At 40.7% G+C, this 21920-nt stretch overlaps 1 protein-coding gene across 1 annotated transcript in view; it reads right to left on the minus strand.

Annotated features, from left to right (window-relative positions):
- Positions 1-21920, minus strand: part of roraa (RAR-related orphan receptor A, paralog a) — a 216939-nt gene that overhangs the window by 44807 nt on the left and 150212 nt on the right. Inside the window, exon 2 of the mRNA XM_028822901.2 lies at positions 12250-12335. Coding sequence (XP_028678734.2) covers positions 12250-12335 — 86 coding nt within the window. The remainder of the gene's footprint in view (positions 1-12249; positions 12336-21920) is intronic.

Below are 21920 nucleotides of genomic sequence, written 5' to 3' on the forward strand. Positions count from 1 at the left end.
ATAAAATGATGGCAGGTCTTCAAATTACACCACTTTGACGGAGAACGTCCATTATTGTATGTGTGTGGATTTTGCAAAAAGGGTCAGCGACACTCTGAGGAAAATGTTATTCTCACAAATAATATTTAAAAGTAGGGGGAGACATAGCGGCTCACCATTTGTGGCCTTACAAATCCAGAAACTTGTACCCATATTTAACAAGCGTCTCAGAATTACTCGTAGGAATTGCACTAAAAGTCTGTCTAGGATAAGAATTTGTCCTTCCACAGAGTAGAACAGAAGAAGTAGTTATGAAACATCCTACACCCACTCGCAGTGCAGAGTTGGAGTCCACGTTTGAGAATGAAAGAGGATGCGATTTTATGGCACCTGAGCCACCAAATGACACTTATGAAGGTATTTTATGGTTTCCTTGGAAATCATGACAACAGTTTATGGTTTCCTGATACAGACACAAAGATTTCACCACAAAGACAATAATAATATTCAAAAGTACATGATTAATTTTCAATGAAATGTTTGTTCCACTCTCATGGAATACTTTAGAGTAATACGTCATTAAATGTGATGTTGATACAAGATGAGGGGGTTTTGTTGGTGAAATATCTAATAGACTCTAGCTACAGACCTCCAGAGCTCCATTCCGTTGAGGAGATTGTCGCTTTAAATTGTACATCAGTGATAACACCTGATTACGTTGTGGTTAAGATTAGAGTTAGGGGAGGGTTATCCGTGAAGTAAACCAGGTGACAAAAACTTGCAATCCTATTGACTGTCCAGTCAAGATACTGAACTTTGGAGCTGTGGATGTCTGCAGATGGACTAATTTCGAAATTTCGGATGCTTTATCTCATGATTTGCCATTATTATTATTTACTTTAATTTTTTTTTTTTTAAGATTTCCAAGAATGTTTTAGTATTGAATTCTGACTTGTTAATTTTTCATGACTTACCAGGACTTCTACAAACCCTGTATAGGATTTCTGGGTAAAACTATAGTTAGATTGTGAGTCCTTGGGAGGATATACTGTATGTCTTTCTTTTTAATAGTGTTTTGTATTTCTGTTTTCAGTTTAATTGGTTTCTTTATCTCAGGATGCGTTTTTAGGCAAAAAATAAAAAAAGTTGCTTAGATTGCTAATGTCAGGATCACACAAATTAATTTTAGTGCCAGGGAGCAATGACATGTTGCATGTTGATTAGAACATGAATGTAGGAATTTCACTGTACTCCTATGAACCTATGATCTGGTCACTTTCAAAGTGATTTCTGTCTGCATGAACATCACAATTCAAAAACTAAACAAAATGATGTTCAGGCCAATTGAGAGGAAATACGCAACATCATACAATGAAATTAAATTCATCCGACACATGTACTGTCTCAATGAAATTAAGGCACATATAAAAATCGATCAGCGTGTGCTCCAGACCTTCATGAAAACCTCTACCAACCCATCTGTGCTATAGACACCAAGGGGGTCTATTTTGGTAACTCAAAGAGTACGTACACACTCCAGACTCCGAAGGGGGCACCCCCACTTCCACCTAGAGCTCCATATGGGCTTTGAGCAGCATTGGGTATAAAGCAATTTCTGACACCAAAGAGATTTATAATTTGTGAAGTTATTGTATACTACAGCCTGGAAATAGAAGCTTTTCCAGACGTGCCTGTAGGCTTCATTGTGCCAGAAAAGAATAAGTTTATACGTACTAAAAAGGCAAATGTAATATTCTCACAGTCGCACTGTATTTTATTCAAAGGGAGAGGATGAGACTCAGCAAAGGTTTCTGAATTATATGACTTTCAATTTTACCTCCTGAAATGATTTCTTTTATATAACTGTATTTTCCAGGTATGAAAGACTTTATTTTTTTTTTTTCATAATAAAACTAATTTGCTTCCCTGTTTCTGGCTAATTGGCAAAGCAGATTCTCCTGTGGCAACAACAAGCACTTAGCAGGATTTCTCCTTACCCAAGAGGCCAGCTGATCATTTAGGAGGGACTATCAGCAAAGCCAGTTAGACATCATGGTTTCAGATGGTGAGAAGAAACGTTAAGCCCTCCATGGAACCCCACATCAATACTGCATCCCAGTGGTGAGGTGGCCTCACTTTAAGGCCTGTTTTTAGAAACACAGAATTTCTGGGTACATGAGTGGCCCTGTTTGAGTGAGTATGAGTGTTACAATGTGAATGGCAGGTCAGTCTTTCACCTGATGATGCCAGGATGTACTCTAACCCCTGCAAGTACAAAGAACGAATGGATGATTTGAAATACCGGGAAAAGCGATATTAATATTGCTATTTTAGACTATATTAACATACTAATCAGCCACATTAAAACCACCTCTGTTGTGTGTGTGTGTGTGTCATGCATGTAAGCCACAGCCTTCCGGGCTTACCTAAGGTATGGGGTACCACCCTGGGATGAGAGGGGGCATGGTCGTTAGCAGTCTTGTCTCCTTTTTCCCTCACAACCTTGAGAAGCTGCTCCTAGACAGAAGCCCCACCCATCTCAGTCCACCCAGGATAAATGGAAGATGCTGCTAGAAGGTGGCACCTCATTTGGACCTGACCTAAACTAGAGAGGGAGCCTCTGTACAAGCCAAGTGACCAATTTAAAGGGCAAATGGCTTGTCAATATAGCGCTATTGAGCTCATAATTTCATTTGAAGTTTTCCTTTTTGTTTGAATTAAACAGGATTTTACTCAGTTGGCACCTCAATTTTTTGGTTTCGCCTTGCCTCATCATTCATCTTGCTACTATATATACAGGGGTGGGCAAAAGTAGGTTTACAGTTTTGAGTACGTGAAACACAGAGTTTATTCTTCTATGAGGGGGAGTCGAGCTAAAGTTAGAAAATGTGATTTATCAGAAAATGGAATGAACCTTAACACAACTGATAATGTCATGACAAGACAAAACCTTTTAGTCTGCCGGCACTTCCAGGCAGGAGGCGCAAGTGCATTGAGAATGGTGGAGACCCCATTGAGAAATGACATGAACAGTTTTGTTAAGGTTCATTCCATTTTCTAATAAATCTCATTTTCTACCTTTAGCTTGACTCCCCTTCGTATCATTATTTATTTGTTAATTACTGCATTATTTAATTGTATAATTTGTCTTCTAATTATTAAAATGTTCTTGAGTATAACAAGTAGAACATAAGAATGTGTAAATAATGAAGGCTAACAAATTGAACACATACAAGATTATACAGACAACTGTAAGCCTACTTTTGTCTACTGCTGGATTTATGCTTGTAGAGGCTACAGTACCATCTTGATCTCAAAGACAACGATGCCCTACACTCGGCACTTCGATTGAAACAGAAATGAAACTGGTCACATTCCTGCTGCTGTGTTAACATTTCATTATAACTAAGGTTATATTTAATTATAAATCAAGCAGCTGTTGTTCATGTGTTGTGCTTAATGTGCCTTTGGTGATTTATTTTTTTCCAGTAATACTATAACCAAGTTAGCAATGATTATCATTACTGACAAATGGTGAATTTAACCCAGGTCTACAATGAAAAGTAAAAACGAAAGATTCACATAAGGAAAGTAAGACTTGTTTTTGAGAAAGAAGGGACGCTGTAGGATAAAGAAAAAACAATTTTAAAAATGCCTGGACATTCCCACGGTGCATTAAGCTGGTCTGAAAATTAGACCCCAAATGATTTTTTCACATTTGAGAGGTCTGCTGGTCAAACTCTGATGCTGTTTCTTGTTTGTGTAGAACCTTTTGAAAAGCCCCGTGTAGGGATCTAAATCGGCAGGCTGTATCAGTTAGAAGTGTGCTTCCTGAAAGCCTAAACATGGCAAAGCCAAAGACGCAGAACATGTTTTGTTTTTTTTCCATTTTGGAAGGTCTGCTCTTACCAAGTGGTGTCATCTGGACCAAACATTTTGATTTCACTACGTACTATACCCATAAAGGTACCAGTATGCCAAATGTGAGTCTACTAGGTGGTTTAGTTCTTGAGATATGGTCTTGTAAAATTGTTGAGAAAATAAAGCTGTGTGAAATTTGACACCCCTCTCCCCTCACAGAATTGGTTGCACATTGGAAAGTATTGATCTAAAATCAAAATAATTTTACAGGGTGTCTCCTGGATGACATTGGTACACCTGGTATCTTTTTCAGGATTTTTTGAGACCGAAGGGCATGGGATTTCTGGAAAATCTGTTGATTTCACACAACATGACCCAGGAGCTGATGATGGCTGCATTAGAGGCTCGGCAGACTATCACCAGAGGAGACCCTCAGCAGCTGGTGATGTCTATGAGTCACAGACTTTAAGCTGTCACTGCATGCAAGGGATATGCGACAAAGCGCCTTGAGCATGAAAAAGGCACTACATAAATACAATTTATTATTAAATGTATTATTATTACTATGTACGAAATATTACTGCTTTAATAGATCTGCCATTGGTATGTTCCAAATATACCAAATATATTTTTTGGCCTCATAATGGCTTCTTTGACTCTCATTGGCACGGCTCTTGTCCTCATGTTGAACAATAGTAGCTACAGACTCCAAAGGGTATCTTATGAAGCAATGAAACCCACCTGAGGAATCACAAATACAGCAGAACCTCTGGTCACGAACGTTTCCGAACACATACAAATCGGGTTACGGTCAAAAAGTTTGCCAAAATTTTGCATCTGTTCACGACCACACGCTCTGGTGGTGAACAAAAACACTGGCGGCCAGTGTGGTGCCCGGCGGGTGTCCATGCCCGGCCGGGACGCCTAGGAGGAGTGGAGGAGGGCTTGTGCCTCCTCCAGGACACGAGGGGGCGTCCTCCCTGGTGGCTTTGGGGACCACGGGTACGGAGCTTAGAAGCTCAACCCTGTAGGGGCCCATGGTCACCGCCAGGGGGCGCCCCGATGCCTTGGGAACATTGTCCCTCAGTACTTCCGCCACACCGGGAAGTGCTGGGGGGAAGAGACTTGAGGGCACCCGGTGGACTTCCGGCTTCTCCTTGGGAGCTTCCGCCACACAGGGGTGTGGCTACGGAAGTCCTGAGGATGCACCTGGAGCCCATCCGGGGCACATAAAAGGGGCCGCCTCCCTCCAGTCAGGAGCAAGAGTCGGGAGGAAGAAGACGAAGCGTGGTGGAGAGGAGTGGAGGCGGACAAAAGACTTGAAAGGCATTGTGTTGTGGCCAGGACATTTGAAGGGGTGATTGGTGCTTTGTGCACTGGGTTGTGTACCTTTATAGAATTATTATGAATAATAAACGTGTGGTGGACGATAATATGGTGTCCGTCTGTGTGTGTCCGGGCTGCGTATCACACCAGTTTCCCTATCTGCGTTCGTACGCCATTCTCTGTTTCCCATTTTCTTTTGTTTGCGTATACAGGGCCTAACAAAGCAGCTGATGTTGCAAAAGAAGTTACAGTAATCCCTCCTCTATCGTGGGGGTTGCGTTCCAGACCCCCCCGCGAAAGGTGAAAATCCGCGAAGTAGAAACCATATGTTTATATGGTTATTTTTATATTGTCACAGATTTGCACAGAAACACAGGAGGTTGTAGAGAGACAGGAACTTTATTCAAACACTGCAAACAAACATTTGTCTCTTTTTCAAAAGTTTAAACTGTGCTCCATAACAAGACAGAGATGACAGTTCCGTCTCACAATTAAAAGAATGCAAACATATCTTCCTCTTCAAAGGAGTGTGCGTCAGGAGCAGATAATGTCAGAGAGATAGAGAAAAGAAAACAAATCAATAGGGCTGTTTGGCTTTTAAGTATGCGAAGCACCGCCGGACAACACAGCTGCTAGGAAGGGAGCAATGTAAAGGTAGCCTTTCAGCATTTTTTTAGAGGAGCATCCGTATCGTCTAGTGGTGCGAACAGCCCACCCACTGCTCACACCCCCTCCGTCAGAAGCACAGAATGTCAGAGAGAGAGAGAGAGACAGAGAAAAACAAACAATTAAAAATCAATACGTGCCGTTCAAGCTTTTAAGTATGCGAAGCACCATGCAGGAAGCATATTGCTTGACAAAACAGCCACATTTAAGCCCAGCAAGGAAGAGAGCAATGTGAAGGTAATCTTTCAGTGTTTTTTGAGGAGTGGCAGTATCTTCTAGGGGTGCGAACAGCCCCTGTGCTCACAATATATTTGAGTTTTATTTAATACGTAATACATGCTCTGATTGGGTAGCTTCTCAGCCATCTGCCAATAGCGTCCCTTGTATGAAATCAACTGGGCAAACCAACTGAGGAAGCATGTACCAGAAATTAAAAGACCCATTGTCCGCAGAAATCCGCGAACCAGCAAAAAATCCGCGATATATATTTAAATATGCTTACATATAAAATCCGCGATGGAGTGAAGCCGCGTAAGACGAAGCGCGATATAGCGAGGGATTACTGTATAATGTTACCCAAGCAGAGGCCTCAAGTGCTGGTAGAGGTGGAAATACTGTTGCTAGTGTGGTTGAACGAGAAGCAACTTGCAGGGGATAACGTAAACGAGGCGATCATATACGAGAATGCCAGGAAGATTCATGGTGATTTGCTGAAAAAATCCTTCTTCGAGTGGTGAAGGTGAGGAATTTAAAGCCAGTAGAGGATGGTTTGAAAAGTTTCACAAGAGAAGTTGCATTTAATTTTTTTCCCCTGTGCTTAAAACTCATAAAAAAAATTGTTTACAGAGAGTGGTTCGTAAGGGTCTAGCGCGAACTCTTACAATGTTAGTTGTCTCTGTTGTTCAAGGTTTTCTCAGTGTTATTCAATGTTTTACATTTAGTTTACTATTACACTGTGCATTCTATGGTATAATTAACTATTTTTGTGCTTAAAAAATATATTTATATACAGTTCATACGGTCTTGAACGGATTAATTGTATTTACATGCAATCTTATGGGGAAATTATGTTCGGGTCGTGTCCACAGTTTTGGAACCAATTACGGTTGTGACCAGAGGTACCACTGTACCTGTGATGCCAACTGACCCAAACATTATGGTGCCCTGAACTTGGGGACCATGTAGAAAAGTATTGTGTGGTCGAAATGTATGCAAAAAGTCTCCACTGTGTACTTTAATCATGTCTGTATTGCTTCATTTGTAATTTTAAACTGTGGAGCAGAGGGGATATCATGGGAAAATGGGTCTTTGTCCCAAACAGTACAGAGTGCATGGTAATTAAAGCATAATCTCCCTTGACTTGTACTCAACACATCGTGATATACAGTATAACCTAAAATCCTATCAACTAGATTGATTGCCTCAGTATACTCTCTTGATGTAGACTGTGACAAGTCCAATGTGACTCCTTGGTCCTTCTCAGAAGAGGTACTTTCAAGTTTCAGACCTCCCTTTATAACATAATGATGTTAACTCAATAAGCTTTTATTATTTTTGAATTGGCATCTGAACTTTGTATGCAAGAGAAAATAGAGAAGAGAATGAGGCTTCAACGACTTCATATTTAATGTCCATGAGCTTGTTTTGCCTATGCTTTTTTTTTTTTTGCCAGTCTCTCATCTTTGTGTATCGACCCACGCCTGTCTGCCCCTTGTCTACACCACTCTGTAAAAATCCCTAATCCAATCTCATTATTTTAGACTCTACCAGACTTGACAACCAATCAATACACATGCTACAATACAGAAAGAGAAGCAGCCATAGTTAAAGCTTTATATATTTTACATATAAGCAATAAAGAAAAGAGACAACTGATATGAGAAGCTTTAAAAAGAAAATTGTGTAGACTTCTTCAGAAAGACAAGCTGGGAGGTCACAAAGGCTATGCCTGGATTCAGCTGTGGTCCAGACATGAAATCTCTTGAACATGACTTGTGACTGATCTATGACAGGGTGACGAGTGCCAGCTCTTTATTTAATAGAATTCTCAACTCTCGCACCATATGTTATGTCTTTGGTGTCTGCGGTAATCATCTATGAGTAAGCCATGGGAGCTGGGTGGTGTGTGCCGGTTGAGGTCATGGCAGTTATTTAGTAACTTTCAATAAACAAAGCAGCAAAGGACAGAATGACATTCTGATGTTTCATTTTTTGGCAATTTTGTACTTAATGAATTCAATGTCGCATATAATTAACATACCCAATTTGACTGGTTGATACACATATGTCTTAATTAGTTGGTCATTTGCTGTTTAATTGGAAAAAAATAGCAGACAGCTGCCAAGTTGTCATTTAATGGTGGCCATTATGTAACTGAAGGGAAAAAAAACTATTGGCACATTTCAATTTTCCTTCAAGCTGTTATTTATTATTATATATTAAGTGTATTAAGCATTAATCTGCCTGAAATTAATAGCGAACGGCCAAGTATGTCAACAGTTTATTGTACAGTATTCCTTTTCTCCATAATTAAAGGGGCTTGCAGCACAAGTAAAATATTTAATTACTCACTACAATTTTTTTTACCATGTGAAAAGGCACTATATAGGCGCCCGACACGGACTGGACACGGAGGCACACGTAAAATAAATAAACCATTTTATTTTTCTTCACCTGTGGGCGCATGTCTTCCCTGTGTCACACAGGCAGCACACAGTCCCAAGCACAGGACACAGAATAAACACCTTCTTCTTCCTCCACCACTCCTCCCAGGCAACCTCGTCGTCCTCCTCCTCCCGATTCTGACTCCCAGAGTGGTGGCTGCTGGCCCCTTTTATAGTTCACCCAGAAGTGCTCCAGGTGCTTGATTACCAAGTTCCGGCTGCACTTCTGGGTGTGGTGAAAACACTGCCCATAAGGGCTCAGGAGTTCCAGCTGCAGCACCCCCTGGCGGCGCCTGCAGGACCCAACAGGGCTGCACCCAACTCCAATTCCCATGGAGCCCTGCAAGAAAGCGAGGCACCACTCCAACCCAGGGGGGCAGCCATCTAGCATCCAGGGGGAGTCCATGGCTGCTCCCCCTGAGCATATAACGAAGGGGCGTCCGCCACAACCATAATATGCATATTGCTTAAATATTTCCCATAAAGTACAGCTTGTGTCCGGCCTATAAAAGATGGTGGTGCACACCACTTGGTATCTGTGGAAAAAAAGCAACTTCAAGCTTCTTTTTGGTCATAGAGGAAAGATAAAGAAAGGGAGCTTCCATGAAGATTTTTGTCCGGACAGAGAGCTGGGAGGTAAACATTTTGAGCAGAAGCAGGAGATGTGTGTAGAAAGACAAAAAAGGGACAAGCCAGGTAATCACAAAAAGAAACCAAAGCCAAGCTATGAGACAAAAAATGAGGCTTAAAAAATAAGCAAGAGAACAAATTTACAAGATTATTTACAGCACAGCTATTTTGATAGAGTTTTGTTGCTTGAATATCGGATAAGGAAGTGAATCCCTAGCCGTCCTTTTATCCTGTTGCATCAATGACGAACTGTAGAAATGAGGGAAGCTGACATAACGACAGAAACTTGAAAGGGCGGCGATTACTGCATTGGCAAATTAGCAAAGTCTAAAATATGGAACAAATATGTTTTTTCAGAATACGTCGGGGGACCTACACTGGGTATTTAGCACCACCTGTTATGATTTGGTCATTTATTAGTATTTTTATGTGTTTGATTCAATCATTTTGAGTGAACTTTCATTTATTTTGTGGGATCTTCATAAAATAAAATTTGCATTTGACCATTTGGTTTAATAGATGTATACTTTTTTGGCTCGTTTTGGATGCCATTTTGTATTTTAATGATCGCCACCATTATTGACACTCCTCGTTTGCATAATGAACGTCCTCAGTGGTTGTATGATCCCTGGTGGAGCTTGTTGAACCCAGAGGATGAGCCGGGCAAACAAGGACACACACAGTCAGCAAGGGGTTGATGCAAAGTGTTGAAGTGCCTTTATTTGCAACATCAAACAAAGTGTCCAAAAGTGCAGTGCTTCAAGAAGTCCATAAATAAATAATCCATTTATCCAATTTATGTCCAATAAATTAAAAAATCCAATAAAATAAGGTTAAAATCTCAGGCAGAATCTGTCCTTTAAAAACTAGTTCTGAGCCACAGTGCCTTCTTTCTAATAACTGATGTCTCCTCTGCTTAGCCAAGCGAGAAGAGATGTCCACCACAGTCAACCATAACACGGCTTGGGTCCTTATTACCAGTCCGTCGGCATTCAGTGGGGCGCTAATCCGCCGCTATAGCTCGGCCTTAAGATGAGAGCCCAAACAGCGCTCCCAGATCTCTTGGCAGGAGCACCCCTATTGTGGGGGCCGTGCACTTCTTTCAGGGCCATCTTCCTGATCGCTTGCTTCCATTCCATTCACACAGGTTGCTCCTCGATCCTGCCTCTTTCTCTTTCACTAACCTCTGTTCCTTCTTTCATCCTGATTCTGCTGTGCAGGCTCCCTTTATAGAATCAATTGGGTGCAGGTGCTGTCCTCCACCGTCTCCAAGGTATGAATGAAGCACTTGACTGACCTGCTTGCATTTGCAGGTGAATATGCAGTTGGCCAAGAACCCCAATCAGTCTCACAGCGACAAATGCAAACTCACATGTGCACCTGCACCCCCTCAGAGCTTAAAAACTTTCCTTGTCTGATTCTTGTGGTACAGACCTTTTTGCAAACATATTTTTGACTTTGATTTTTGCATGAAGTTTTGGCTTGTTTTTTGATCTCCGGGTTTTGACCTTATACTCTTCTTTATCCATCTCCTACTTTTCACTAAAACTTTTTGAAAGTTCACCAACAGAACATTGCCATAGTTCTTGGGTACAGAGGAATACTTTGATTTTACTTTGGTAATTTAAGGTACACCCAGTTGATCTCTGACTCCTTACACTTGATGACTTCTGGTTTTCATTCCAATCTTTTACACCTCCTTAAATGCACCCCTTTGTTTATGTAGCCCACCATTTTGTGTTCTTGTTCAATAATCTGAAAGACATGATTGTGTGTAGTTCACATCTGAAATAAAGTCGGAAAGGGTTGCATTCCTTTTCAAGCTTTTAATATACAGGACACTCCGTTATGTTGCATCTTTTTAACTCATCCTCACGCACGATCAGCTTTCGTAATTGTACCCGTAGTACTAGGGTGTTGTACCGTGTTAGCCATTATGAATGTAGAGAAAAGCCAAGCAAAATGACACCTTTTATTGGCTAACTAAAAAGATTACAATATGCACGCTTGCCTTGAAAGCTTAATTGTACCCCAAATTAAAATGCATCTCCAGTGTCTCTGCACACCATGGCTACTAACCTAAAGTTATAATGGAAACTGGCTCCTCTTAATGACCCTACAAGAAAAATTTTAAAGAAGGCCGTCTACTCCACACTGCCATAAACAACTTTAGTGTTTTTGCATGATGTCAAATATGTCATGGGAGATGATGAAGTTATCACTATACTGACTCGTGAGAGACCGTAAGAAAAAATGAAATAGACCAGAGGATACACATTAGTCAATTAGTTTGACCATGCGTCAAAAAGATCTTTCGTCTGGGTCAAAAAGGGAAAGCCAAAATTCAAGAGTCAGGAACCAGAGCAAGAAATTTGTTACCGTGAAGTCAATAAATAAAAGGTTTTTAATAATTTGCAAAGGAAAGGTTTTATCCACAAGATTCGGGTAGGGAATAGCTGCCAGTGGCTAGGCAACCTTTGAATTCCTTCATATAACTGCCACCCAATGCCGTGACCACGTAACCAGGATCGACATTCTGATCACAAAATAGCAACGCACACAGAAAATAAAAAAGGCATCATGGCAAGACAATAAAAAGTATTTAGCATAGTCGATTAACTTTACATGCAAAAACAATAACATCAGATTAATAATCTTTGGGTCCCCAAACCCCTTGAACAGATGTAGAATGAATCAATTGATTCAGAACAGGCTGCAAAAAATGTATAAAACCAACTGATTATAAATCACTCTGGATCACAGAGGTATGATCATATGGTTTTGGCAGCCATGTTATTTGGGGATGAGTTGTGTGTTCTGGTGTTGTCTGAATTTATTTTACTCTTACATGTTTGTCTTTTCCCATGATCTTCGACCTTTGTGTATCAACCCTTGTTCTGGTCTGACTAGACTTGTTGATTTCCCCATTAAAGGTCTTGCTTCACTCTTATAAGTACACTGGCGCTTCCAGCCCACTTTTATAAAAGATCAAAAAGTTCACAATTGTCCCCATGTTGCAGGTTTTTAGTTATGTTTTAATTAAACAGTATAAAATTTGCCAAATTAAATTCAGTGCAAATGGAATTGTTAGGACAATAAAAGTATTATTAAAATTAATGCTTACCTTGCAACCTTCACATGTTATAACACCGTAATGAATTCCTGATGATTTATCGCCACAGATCTTACACGGAATTATTTCGATTTGAGCTGCAAAAGAAAAAGAACAAGAAAACAAATGTGAGACAAATTTCTGCTGTCTACCACACTACTTGGTCACTTATTCCATATGTCTGTGGTTCTCTTTGTGAAGATAAAAGTACTAATGTTTATGCAAAATTTAACCTTAACAAGTTTTCAGCAGTGCCCTCGTGTTCTTAATGGACTCATTTTAAAGTCACAGTCTTGATCCACTGGACGAATTCCCTTCATAATTTTAAACACTTCAATCTCCTCTCCTCTTAATGATCTTTTCCTGTAACTTAAAAGGCTCAGCTCTTTTCCTCTTTCCTCATAACTCATCCCCTGTAGCCCTGGAATCAGCCTAGTCACTCTTATCCGGACCTTTCTCTAGTGCTGCTGTGTCCTTTTTGTAGCCTGGAGACCAAAACTGAACACAGTACTTCAGATGAGGCCTCACCAGTACATTACAAAGCTTGAGTGTACTGCACACATCAAGGCAATAAATAACCTGTTTGCCTTCTTAATGGCTTCTGAACACAGTCTGGAGGTTGATAGTGTCAAGTCCACTATGACTCCTAAATCCTTCTCACAAGGTGTACTCTCGATTTTCAGACCTCCCATTGTGTATTCAAACCTCACATTTTAACTCCCTATGTGTAATTCTTTACATTTCCTTACAATGAATTTCATCTTCCACAAATCTGCCCAAGCCTGTATGCTGTCAATGTCCCACTGTAATGATTCAACTGATTTGCGATTATCTGCCACCCTTCCTAGCTTGGTATCATCTGTAGACTTAAATAGCTTGTTACTTATATTCCTGTCTAAATCATTTATATGTATTAAAAATATCAGCGGCCCTAACACTGACCCCTGATGGACACCAACTCTTAACATCAGCCAATTCTGATGAGGCTCCACACACCATCACCCTCTGCTTACTGTGTCTGAGCCACTTTTGTAACCATCTACACACAATACACCAAATTCCCACTTCTTTTAGTTTGATACCCAATGTCTCATGTGGTGCCTTATCAAATGCTTTTTGAAAGCCAAGATAAGTAACATCACACAAATATGTTCCATTTTGATCATTTCCTTTTGTTGAGTGGTCATAGAATTCCAGCATGTTGATTAAACATGGTCTTCTTCTTCTAAACCCATTTTGTCACACATCAAGTTGCCAAACGTAAGAAGCTCACACTATTGCAGAGCAGCTCGTCTTGCCTTGTGTAGCAGATGTGTGCACCAAAATTCAAGATGAGTCCCTGTGACGATGTGGGTTCTACTCCATGCTACCATCTTCCTTCTGGGAGCCCTTGAACCCTTCACCGTCGGTAATATCACCAATGAGCTGGACAGTGAGGCACAACAATGAAGGGAGGGGATGGTGCAAAAAGTGCAAAGTGCTTTTATTTTAAAAACAGCAAAAATCAAAGTGTCCAAATAAATAGTGCAGCGCTTCAAGAATGTTCAAATAAATAATCCAATAAAACGAATGAACTGGTGGAAGTTAAAATCCAATAGAAAAAAAATCCTTTAAAAACCCGAGGTTAAAATAATGACTGGAAGCAGTCCTTTAAAACAAAGCCCAGTGCGTTCTTTTACTGGTGACTCCACTGCTTCTCCCATCCAGGCTATGCACCAGGGGAGTCACCCTACATGCAGCTGACCTTCTACACTGTTCTGGTCTGGTGGCCTTTCCGATCCCTGGCTCTGGTTCTGCTCACCCAGACTGACACTTGGACTCCCCAGCGACCAGGATACTCATGCTGGGGCTTCCACTTCCCCGACTCCCGCTGCCTTCGCTGTGGCGAGCCAGCCTTCTCCCGGTCACTCCTGCTTCAAACAAGCGCTCAGCAGGAGCGACCACTACCTTCAGCCCTCGGGTGCCGGCCAGACACCCCACTCGGGCTCGCCTCTCCCCGCTGCCTGCAATCAGCACGCGCTGCCTGCGGCTTTCTCCTTCTTGCTTCCTTCTCCATTAACCTCCCTTCACCATCTTTTTTCATTCCTTCTTTTTCTCTCCCTAACCTTCTATTACTTATCATGGGGACGTGGATCAGGTGTGGCAAATTAGCAGCTCCTGGCATCAATTACGGATGCAGACGACTCCTCACCTGTGCATTTAAGCGAGGACTGCCCGCATCACAAATTCACCCGGGAACCTGCTCCAGCCACACTACCACACCCCCTCTCTAAGCGGCGACTATTTATTTAAAAAGTGGCCTTTTTGACTTGAGCTGTGGACCTGCTACACCACAGTCCCCCACAAGCAAACTAAAACACATCACTCTCTGCACTTACCGCTGATTTTGACAAATTTGTGTAAAATCAGACAAGCCCAAGTTACCCATTAAAAAGACTAATGGACACTAAATTTGATTCAGCATTAAATGTGTCAAGCTACTTTTGGATGAACTTTTGTTACTTTTGTATTTAAATGTGGAATATGTATTCACTTTTATTTGTTAATGTGTGCCATTCAGAGGAAAAGGTTGGCTAGTTTACATTAAAATTATTGCTAATAAAGGGTTATCACTGAACAAAAATAGATGAAACAGATACAGATAAATTACAGTGTGTTGCCATTTCTCTATGAGAGCTGACAATTAAAATGGGTAGATTGTAGGGGGCAGATTGGCACTGTTAGTAAAATGCAATTTCTAAAAACAAGAAGACAATGACCAACCTTTGACCTACTGAACTCTAAAGCTCCCCTAACACAAGACAGAGCGGGAATGAACAAATAGAGAGATAAGGGATCCTGCTCAGTAGCCTCTTGGCATACGACAGCATGCTTTGTGCTCAAAGAGGCATAGAATTTGACTCATTCCATAAATGCTGTCGGCTTGAATGCTTTTTAAATTCCATAAAATTAGATACTTCATCCTGAAATTTCCCAAAAACTTTTTGTAAAGCAGTGGAAGATTTGAGCTAAAGTATGTAGTTTTGATCAGGTAGATTTTCATTGCAGCTTCAGGACTGTTAATGCTGAATTATTCAGCTTCACCTGATCAGAGATCTTAGCGCACTCGAGCAGAACAAAAGCTTCCTTTAAAATGGATGTTCTGGATTGGCACAAAAGCCGCTATGAAGTTAATTCCCTTGATGTTGAACTCCTTGCTGTTTTGTCTTGAATGAAGCATAGCAACTGAATACATAGAATGGCTATACTTTCATATGATAAAAAGTTACATACAGTATGCTAAGTCAAATGACTGAGGGCTGGAAAATGTGTTCAAGTGGGTTTTGGGTGGCACCAAACCTGCCAACTAATAGGTCACAGTGGACGGAATGAACCTACACAGATGCAGAGGAGGTGTCCTAACTGCCAAGGATTAAACCCTGCCATAGCTACAAACTGCATGCAAGGACATTATTAGAAGACACCTTTGTTCAAAGAGGCTCACAAAAAACAATTGTTATACAGACAATGTACAGCAATTATGTGACACAGTTTTACTGTATATTAAACAGCGAAGCCAAATAATAATAATTTTGTTTGCAGGTCAGATGGGAAAAATCAGCAAAATGTGTAACGCTTTATTACTTACTATCTGTGCTACGGGTCTAAGAGAGGTTAAAATCTAAGTAAGCAACACAGACCTCAGCATTAACGTTTGCACTGCGCCATCTATGTGAATGTGCTTTGTAATGCACTGTCAAATATGTGTGCATAGGAGATGGATTAAAAGTTTTGGCGATTAAAATTACAGCATATACTTGCGGATAAGTTCTCCTGCGGATAAGTCGGGACTTGATTTTACCGTATAATTTCTGGTATTTTATAATGTTGGTCGTATAAGTCAAAAGCAGAAAACTCATGCTATTGGTACAAGGGATTAACACCCACCTGAGAGAGTAACCACAGATCACACTGCCTTCTTTTTCTATGTGGGTGCAGCAATGCCCTGTATCAGCATGTGCTCCTAACCTCTCTCTCTCGTGCCTACGTAACCACATGGTAATACCCAAACTATTCTGAAGCAACATTTGCACTGATTTGTGTTTTTTGTATCTCACACCCTCATACACCTTTATCGTAAGAGCATCCCTTATCTACGATGGAGCATTCAATCAGAAGAAAATATGAAGCTGGTTTTAAACTAAACGTTGTTGAAGTAGTGAAAGAAATTGGTAACTGCGCTACTGCAACAAAATTCGATGCATCTGAGAAACTGGTGCGTGATTGGAGGAGGCAAGAAGATGTAAAAAAAATATAAATAAATAAAGCATTTTTGAACGGGCGTATAAGTCAGGGTCTGATTTTATGATTGATTTGTTTGGGTTTCAAGACCCGACTTATACCTGAGTATATACGGTACCCGCCGGACCTGGGGTTGATGCTATGTTCTAAGGTCTTGTCTTCCTATCCCTCTGCAGAATGGAAGTGGTGAAGCTGAATAATTCAGCATTAACAGTCCTGAAGCTGCAATGACAGCCACTTCATAGCTGGCATCACTTCAGTTGTCCATCCACCGGAACACACCTTTTCCTACCTCATGACAATTAACTTGGGAACCAGCTATCTTGTTTTTGGTTCATGATCGAACTTGCGTCTGAAAAGTTGTTCCTGCGTGTGTTTGTTTTTTTTTTTCAAATGCTTCAGTTATATGGGGTCATTCCAGCACATCACAAACATTTGTAGTAATAAAAAGCATTGATACAAATGTTTGTGATGCACTATCTGCTCAAAGGACTAATGTAATGCATGTCACTGTTAAATGCCATTTGGTACGGGATTCACAAAAGCAGTGTTAATATTTGTCATCCACTGATCGGCTAGAATGACAGACACATAGTAAGCAGTTGATTTTACTGAAAAAAAGGTTTAAACTTATTACTAAAATGAAAATGAAATCATTCAGGGACAGTTGTGTACAGCACGTTCAAAAGTTAAGCAGCTCCAGTGACCTAATAATATTATTACTTATTATTTGACTGATGCCTTTATCTAAGGCGACTTATAACATCTGAGATACACTTGGTTACATGTCTTCTAGTATTCCAATTGGAGCTCAGACAGGTGAAGTGCCTTGCTGGAGGTCACGAAGTGTCAGTTTTGGGATTTTTACTCACAAGTCCTACGTCCAAAACCTTTACCAACTATAAAACACTGCCTTCCAATAGCATTAGCCTTAAAAAAAAAAACAAAAAAAAACTACAAATATTGCATACAGTGTCACGCGTGGGCACACAGGTGACAGCTCAAGGGCTCTGATGATTGTAATTCCCCTCCACTTCAGGGGTTGGTGCAGAATCCTAATACCTTTTCTCTTCCTCCCTCTGAAGACCAGAAGACTGACAGCGTATAACACCATTTTGTTTCTATTCCTCCAATTAAATAGGTTTACTAGGTGGGTATGTCAAATCGCTATCGTGGTCTTGTATTTCTCTTACAACAAACAGAAAGTTACATAGCACTTCTGCTAACACCCGATTAGCTGATGGCACTATAACTGATGCCCATTTTCGAACGGGCTAAGATGGATAGGATAGCTAGTTGAAAATAAAATGACTCACAGGTAATAACAGTAGGATGACCAGCTTTTGATAATCACACCGTCCTCATTGAATTGAAAAAGGCACAGAAACAAACCGGACACACCTGACCACAATCCGGAGTGCCACAGCAAAGCATCTGACTACTTATATAAATAGGAGATTTCCGTTTCTGATTTTTAATAAATTTGCAAACCTATCTGAATGTGTGTTTTTACTTTGTCATTATCAGTTGTTGAATGTAGATTGATAGGCAAAAATGGGAAATGTATTTATTTAAAATTAAATCCACACCACAATACAGTATGCAGAAAGTGAAGGGGCCTGAATACTTTCTGAATCGCTGCTGCCTAACCACTGCCCATGTGAATTCTGCACACTCTCCTTCGGGTACTACAGTTTCCTTCCACTTCCCAAGGATGTGCCAGTTAGGCTAAAATGGTGTCTGCACAAGTGACAATCAGACTAGAGTCGAATCATGATCCCATAATGGAAAAAGTGCGTTCACAAAATGAAAAGATGGCAATCCATCCACACTAGATGGCTCAAAAAAAAGAGCTTGAAGTGGATCAAAAACCTCAGGGGTAACTAAAATAGATAGAGAGAACACTTTGTCCCCAGGGGGAAATTTGGCTTTTTACAGAAGTTCTTTAAATAAATGAAAACATAAATAAGTAAGTAAATAACTATACACACATACTTTAGTCTAAACACACACCAGAATGACTATAAAGCAAGAAAACTAAAGATAAAGAAAACTTCTGACTAGGCAGCCCCAGTGTCATTGAAGTATTCTGCAGGCATATTGCTGTTGGTATGACGGAGGCCCCATAGCTTTTCTTGACACACTTCTGTTAAATAATTTGTTGGCTGAAAGTCCTCAGTGTTAATGTGTTAGAGGTTGCGCAGCATTGCTCAAAATGGCACTCAGTTTTGTTGTAATGCTATACTTTGCTATGACCTCCAGGGGGTCCTGAGTGTGTCTCATAACCGAGTCGGCCATTTTAATTAGCTTGTTAATTCGGTGGGCCTGCCTAGAAGTGATGTTACCAGCCCAGAACACCAGAGCATAGAGAATCGCACTGGCCATCACAGAGTTGTAGAAGATGTGAAAGATGTCACTTCCCACATTAAAGGAATGCAGTCTCCCAAGGAAAATGAGCCTACTCTGCCATTTCTTATATAGTTCCTCTGTGTTCCAAGACCAGTCCAACCTGTCATTAATGTGGACTCCCAAGTACTTGTAGGAGTGGACTACCTCTACATTCACTCCCTGAATAAGGACCAGACATAGAGGGACTTTGGTGGGTCAAAAGTCAACAAGCAATTCCTTGGTTATGCTGATGTTACGATGCAGACATTTCTCTTTGCACCAATAGGCAAAGTTCTCCACCTGACTCCTTTACTCTGTCTTATCCCCCTTATCAGTGAACCTCCCATAACAGCAGAATCATCTATGTATTTCTTCAAGTGACATGACCTGGTATTATAATTATAGTCGGAGGTGTACAGAGTGAAGAGAGAAGCAGACAGGCCTGTTCCTTGTGGTGCTCCAGTGTTGCTCACACAGTCCTTGAGTCTCACAAACTGTGGTCTGCCTGACAGATAGTCCATTACCCAGGACACCATAGGCTCATCCACCTGCATACCCTAACAGGGATTGCTGGATGGTATTGAAGACACTGGATGAATCAAAGAACATAATCCTCAAGGTGCGGCCAGCTTTGTCCAGGTGAGAATAAGAATTGTGGAGAAGACAGATAATTACATCCTCCACTCCTGTCTTTGTGCAGTAGGCAAACTTCAGTGCATCCAGGTGGTCTACCACAAGAGGACTCATATACTGTAGTCCAGCACCAGGCTCTTTATGTAGATTGAGCACGTCTTCCATTTGAAGTGAAAGGAAGTCTTTATGCTTGCCAAGTTTCCTTGAGATCTTCACAGCTGAGAATCATAAAACTGCTTTCAGATTTTAAAAAGGCCCGAAGCAGAAAAAATCTGAGCATAACTTATCGTTGCCCAATTCACGGTCACATCAGGCACAAGACGGGAATGCCCAATCACACACATCCACACCAGGCCAATTTAGCACCGCCAAATATCCTAAAGAAGCACATCTTTGGGGAGCTGGGGTGTAAAACCGAAGTACCTGGAGAAACAAACCCTCACAGACATAAGTGAAAAAGTGCAGACTCCTTAGAGATAATGAGCGGGTGTGGGATTTGAGCCCACATTGGCAACAATACCTATGAATTGCTTTACTGTGCTGCTCTCTGAACACCAAAAAAAAAATCAAAGAGAAATATGTCGGACTGTGTGTGCAAGGCAGGCTTGTTGTGTATCTCATCACTGCTTGACAGCCCTGGCTTTTTATGTGATGTTTACCCGGAGGGTGTGACATGGCAGCAAAACGGAGCACTTGGAACAAATTAAAGTCATTTGACTCCCTGTTGGCAAATCTCTGAACAAGCCTGGGTGCATGTGGCAATCTAATGCCAGTGTAGACCACAAAGTAGCTTAATCATATCGATTGCATGTTTTGAAGGTTACAAATGTTATACTGTTTTAAGTGAAAAGTGCTTGGGCTCTGGACAGGAGTCACTTTTCTTTCTGTAGCCTCCGGCGGACACTCATGAGACATGATGCCAGACTTTTCTGCCACATCGGTTCATTAGCCTATTAAGTTAAATGAACATTCTTTCTGCTTCAAAGACAATTAATGGTGTCTTTTACACAGCAGATTACTTAGTCACTGCCAATATCAGCTAGAAGATAATTAGTTTAAGTAAACATGGATAGCGGCCATTGAAGCTGCATATTGTGAAGCAATATTCCCATATTTTTCTGGAGTAACGTCACCTTACTGCACAGATGAACTCCTTGTGACACTATTACATATAAACAGCATGTACAGTCCGGTCCATAAGTATTGGGACAGTGATACAATTTTCATAATTTTGGCTCTGTACATCACCACAATGGATTTGAAACACAGCAATCAAGATGTGCTTGCCGTATAGACTTTCAGCTTTACTTCAAGGGGTTTAACAAAAATATTGTGTGAGCTGTTTAGAAAAGACAAACATTTTTATACACAGTCCCCCTATTTTCGAATCAAATGAAAAGTAAATGATTCGAGAATCTTTTTAAAATTTATTCAGAAACCTGCATTTTTTTTTAATTCTCATTTGATATACTTTGTCAATCCCCAGGGGGAAATTCTCTTTTCACCTGACCTTTGGCCAGTCATTGTACAGCGCCCCGGAGCAATTTTCAGATTAAAGGCCTGGTAGGAGCCCTTCTGGCAGTAATGGGGCTTGAACCAGCAACCTTCCAGATACCAACACAGATCCTTAGCTTCAGAGTCAGCATTGTGGCCTAAAGTGAACATGTAGACTGAAGACAAGGTTAATAATAATAATAATTCATTACATTTATATAGCGCTTTTCTCAGTACTCAAAGCGCTATCCACACAGGAACCAGGAAGCAAACCCACAATCTTCCACAGTCTCCTTACTACAAAACAGCAGCACTACCACTGCGCCACCTGTGAGGACGCGTGAGGTTCTCTGGGGTACGAACTTGGGGCTGTCTAACAACCAGGTGGCAGCGACTGCTCTCGGCCAGTGGGCCATGAGGATATGGAGACCATCTTACACAGAAACATGGTGGTGATGTGACACCCCAGACAAGGTAGCAAGGGGACATCCATAGTCAACAACAAAAGACATGCGTAACTCAAAAAAACCAAAATGACAATAACTATAATCTAAAACAAATGGTAAAATGATGGCACAGTGATTTCTTATCTTGAATGTTTATTTATAAAGCATTTAAAAGAAAAAAAAGAAAAAACAATAGTTGACCAAGGTGGTGTACAATGAAAAAAATCAGAACACACACAATAAAATCATTAAGCAATAAAAACCACATGAAACACAATAAAATATAATATTAATAAAAAGACTTTCTCATATAACACAAAAGCCAGCAAATAAAAATAGTTGAAATTTACGTTGAAATTTAAAAAGTTGTGGCTGACTCAACATAAACAGGCAGGGAATTCCCAAGTGTAGGGGCAAGCACTGAAAAAGCACCGAATCTGC

Source organism: Erpetoichthys calabaricus, chromosome 17 (assembly GCF_900747795.2).
Source record: "Erpetoichthys calabaricus chromosome 17, fErpCal1.3, whole genome shotgun sequence".
Taxonomy (NCBI): Eukaryota; Metazoa; Chordata; class Cladistia; order Polypteriformes; family Polypteridae; genus Erpetoichthys; species Erpetoichthys calabaricus.